Below are 4,990 nucleotides of genomic sequence, written 5' to 3' on the forward strand. Positions count from 1 at the left end.
AGCGATAGCGATCTTCTCTCACCAGTGACAGACTTGGAGAGAGCGATAGAAGTCTTAGAGTACCGACCAGAGCTTGCTCGCGCACCCCAGACAACTTGCTATACAATTGGGCCACGTCTCGCCGCTCCGCACCACTTACCAAATTGCAGCTTCCAGCTGCGACATCACCGACCGGAGCTTGGACGGCTTCCACTTGTAGAAGGCTTATGGGGACAGTGCACCTCAATCTTAGTCATATCATCCTTGTGCATCTCGTCCACGCCCACCTCGAAATTATGCTCAACGTAGGTATTCACGGGCTTGTCGATGGGCCAGACGAAGAAACGCTCGGCCCCGCTCGTGTGGGTCATGACGGCCGACATCTTCCCGGACTCCACCCGCGCGAGCGCCTCGTCACTCTGCATCGGCATCGACTGGCTCTGCAACCTCATCGTGGGCGTCGCCTACCCGTACATCTCGGACGCGCTGAACGACTACGCCTACGTGCCGTTCGTGGTGCTGCTCGCCATCTTCTTCCTGCTGGGACTTAAGCTCGTGCCGGAGACGACGGGCAAGTCTGCAGAGGAGATCCTCGCCGAGTACGACTCGCGTCGCGAGAAGTAAGGACATCACTGCAAGTCCGGACTGCCGCGTGTTTGTTGCAGCTGCAGTAGTTGTCTGTAAGTAGCTAACCGCGTCAATATGATACATCGTTGACTGCTGTCGTAGATGTGTTGGTTAAATGGATATGAAGACCAACGATTAGAGTCGCTAGCGTGGATTGGTGAGATCAATGACGTCGTGTTATCAATCCAACTTTCGTTTTGTCACGGGGTCGAATCTTGCAATTGCTGCAATTGTCTGTTATTTTTCGATTTGTGGCAGGCTTGTGCAAGCTCATCAATACTCCACCCCTCCGTAACTATGAACACACCGAACCAGCTCTCCACTATGCCCACCATTCCGATATGCAAAAGATTTGAACGCTCAGCACTCGATTCCCGGTGATATCTGGGATTGCACCTCATTTGAGTGCAGACTGCACTGTGCAGTTAGTTTCTTTGCCCCCGTTGGACCACGTTGCTGTCATTGAGCTTACTGAACTTCCTGGAACGGGAAGGTTTGTCCGCGTCGTCCTTGTATCATTCGTTGTCCTTGCTCGTTAACAAACACAACCTCCTGTGGAGACTCGAAGTGCACTTGACGGATAACGGGCAAGGCCACCAACGAGAAAATGTTCGCCATCACATGGTGGTCGATTTTCCGAGCAATAGCCTCAGATCTGACACTCCTCTTCGCCTTTGGTTCTGCTGACGTTCTCGACTCGAGCACACTCAAGAACGCGAACGTGTACTTCCTTGGCAGCGGTCGAAGTTGCCGATCAATCGGCTTGTGGCTAAAGGCCTGGAAATTGTTGAAGAATTTGATATAGTGACTATCCACTGAAAGGTACTCCAGGCGTTCATTCCTCTTGAGCATACTGAGAACGGCATTCACGTAATATGGAAAGCTTAGCGTCGTGCCAGAGATATGATCGGCGGAGGGACACCCTCAGGCGTCGGACACACTACGTCAGAGGATTCTGCGGATCACTTAGGTAGCCAGCGAATTTCGGCACGCTGGATCAAGGAAAACTGAGCTTCGGAATGGATTTCTTCCCCGTTCGATACTCACGGAAGTCAAGTTGCACCTCAATTAGCTCTCTAACAAGTGTTAGCTCCAGCAAATTGGGACAACTTTCAATAATTTCGTTCTCGTCGATATCTCCCGAAGGAGCTCTACTCGGAATATCCAGTGTCAACGCTCGCAACGAAGATCCGATCGACTTGATCAACGGGAGTATCGCCAAATACGTTGTTTTGTCTGCTTGGAAACGAATTGTGAGCGAGGAGATACCAGGTCGACTACTTTTTGCAGGCGATCCAACACTGAAATGCAAGTCGCAGCGCTGGACTTGGCACTGACCGAATTCGGGAATAAGAACGTTCACCCCAGTCGCTTGCTCCGATGTTCGCACAAACCTGATAGGAGCATCCAGTGTGAGGAGACGAGAGTCCAAAATGGACTTCATCGTCAAGATCTCACCGGATCGGAGAACCTCGTGCTAACTCTGCATCTCTCTCCTCAATCGACCCATGACGAAAACCGAATACATTCTACTCTGGCTCCGATATTAAAACCGACCCAAAGGCACGCACATCAAAATCAGTCAATCGGCCCAGGTCAAGAATAATGAGAGTTCGGAGTGAGGAGCACGCTCGAGCTCGTTTCAAGAACAGCGCATACCACCAGCGCCGAGCACATAGCTTCTAAGGCGTGAGCTGGCATCGTCGCTTCACAGTTGAGCTTCAAGAATTGCAGTGGGAAAAACCGTGAAGCTTGCAGTAGTCCAGGGTGCTGCAAGTGGTAAGTGATGTGGCCATTCTGCTTCCGACACTTAGTTAGCAGTAAGCGTCTGAGAAGATGTCCGAATCCTCGAGCTCATCCGCACGCTTGATAGTTAAAGGGATGTCTAGAAATGAAAACCACACGTTGGTCACTGCTAGACACCCAACCGCTTTAGCAACTCGTAGCGGCATTGCGCTGCTGAACCGTGTTCCCGAATATAATCCGGAAAAATTTGCCGCCATCGGCTCCAGCACAAAACGACATCGAAGTGTTCCAGTCCCTGGTTCGTTTTCCTCTGCATTCCGCGCGTATCCCGTCCACTGCTCCTCAATTTCCTTCTCGGCCTTCACGATACCTGTGAGTACCTTCGGATAATTACAATCTGTCATTCCCTTCATGTGCCTCGAAAACTGTAGCTTCACGGGGATTTTAATGTCCATGCCAGAATCTCCTGGCTTCAAGTCGTTGTCGAGAGCAGCAACTTTACACAGAGCCGCCACGCATCCTCACTGGGATGCTCGTGTTGATACCTGCCACAGAAACGCACGAGGTCGGTCTGATCTTCAAGCTCGGTAACATCCAAATCCAGCAAGAACCTCAATGCAAACGGAACTGCGTTGAGCTCCTCCTCTAGTCTCCCTCGTCGAATTCCACAGCAATCCGTTAGAATGCAATCGTACGCGTGGTAGTCTGTATGTTCGACTGCAGTCACCAGCTCTTGCACTTCTCGGAATTCTTTCCGAAAAGCTGTTTCATCGTTGCCCGAGTCTCGACGGGTTGTAATGGTGACTTTGGGAACAATTTCGGGTATGTTCCAGTCGTACTCCTGGGCGCTCTCAGTCTCCAGGTCGGTGTATTCAATGCAGGGCTTTAGCACCGTCCACCATGGAGCTAGGAACCGCTCGTCGTAACGAAAGGATCTTCTTCCATTTGCTCCGACAATGGTTCCTGGCTTATCGAGGAAAAAAAAACAAAACTGCCCCCCCCCCCCAATTTTTTTTCTCTCAGCCCGAACGGGAAAAATCTTCATTTTTCGTGAGACTTGAACGCTCTTTTTATTATTCTTGGGAAACTTTACTTTTTATGTTTTTAAATTAACGTTAATCAAACATCAATTATTATACGAAAATTGGTTTAGTTTTGTTAATGCTTAAAAACAAGTGTTGATTATTGTGAAAACCGGCGATTTTGTCACTCCGTATAGCTCTGTAAATCAGGGCTGTGAGCAAAAACGATACGTGGTAATTTGTACTGAATAGGAAGTTAATGTGGGTGCTAATCTGAGTAAGTCGGCTTAAATAGGAGTTGGGAACTGGGCTCTAAAGCCATCTTGTCAGAACAGAGTGGTGAGGGAGAGAGACAGCGGAGACACGATGTATGCCGCAGAATTTCGACGGAGAGCTGTGGTTAAATCCACCCAGCCCTGCTGAGTGGCAACTTGACTTGGCTTAGCGTAGAGATTAGTATCAGGGCGCAACGTTCTAATATCGAAAGCAGCTAGCGCGGCTACGATGCGCTCTTCCGCTCTCGCGTAGAGGTCATCAAAGCTGCCCTCTGGGTCGAAGCGAAACCCTGCGTCCTCGACACGGACGCTGGTTCTGCTCGTCCTGTTGATTCCTCCTATTTTGACTGATATCTTGGCTAGTGTTTGCATAGCCGCTTGCTCGGTGGATTTATTTGTGCGGACTTCCTCGGAATGCCGAGGTTGGAGCTGACATTTCAGCCTATTTTGAGACCAAATCGATTACGACTCTAAAATAGCTCTGACGCGATGCTGCATAAGACCGATTATAATTAGGGATACCCAATTCTATATAAGGGATGGATCGAAATAAATAAGGGTTCCCGTCTCTAAATAACGCACTAAATCAGCCGATTTACTATCCGATTTGACATTCTGAGTGCTTTTCACAATACATTCTCCATAAAGTACTACTTCCTCCTGACGGAATTATGAGTAAGTATGATGTATGATAGAACCATAGGTTTTGGTAGTCGTGATTTTTGAACCATTATCGATTTGGAGGGGATAAAATACTACGAGGGGACATTGGTATCGGGGAACAAGATGGAGCTAGCCCTGTTCGAGTTGCGCAGAAGCTCCACTGCCCTGATGTAAACCTGCCGGTCACACACGATCACTTCTGGCAGCATGCGCGGCTTCCTCAATTTTGAGAGGACTGGAGTGAGCCGAACAGGCCCAAGTCCAGCACGTTGGTATCAGGTGAGTTGGGTGTAGTGGGTCTAACTTGACTCACTACTTTAGCTTACACGTTGCGCTATGTGTATGAGGAAGCGTAAGTACTTACTAATTACGTATATATTGCTTATCGAGAATTGCATCTCTGAATACAAGAGTTCCAGCAGGCGAACGAACTGGAGTGTACATCAAGATCCCTGTCTAAGGTTTAAAATCATGGTGGAGATCCGATCCACCTGAATGTAGCGGCCGGTCTCACTGTTACAGTTCACTGCACGTCGGAACAGAGAATTGGAACCGAGTACAATCATCTTCAGCACTTGGTGACACTTCGCCAATGCCATGTATTGTAGTGGGTCTAACTTGACTCACTACTTTAGCTTACACGTTGCGCAACGTGTATGAGGAAGTGTAAGTACTTAG

The 4,990-nt window shown here is 49.0% G+C and overlaps 1 protein-coding gene across 1 annotated transcript; it reads left to right on the forward strand.

Annotated features, from left to right (window-relative positions):
• Positions 1-306: 306 nt before the first annotated feature.
• On the forward strand, positions 307-603 carry IUM83_02017 (Solute carrier family 2; the record flags this gene model as incomplete). The annotated part of the gene is made up of 1 exon (XM_067925912.1): positions 307-603. One exon carries the CDS (start codon positions 307-309, stop codon positions 601-603), a length of 297 nt encoding a protein of 98 aa, XP_067800584.1.
• Positions 604-4,990: the final 4,387 nt, after the last annotated feature.

This window comes from Phytophthora cinnamomi (assembly GCF_018691715.1).
Source record: "Phytophthora cinnamomi strain GKB4 chromosome Unknown Contig0, whole genome shotgun sequence".
Lineage (NCBI taxonomy): Eukaryota > Oomycota > Peronosporomycetes > Peronosporales > Peronosporaceae > Phytophthora > Phytophthora cinnamomi.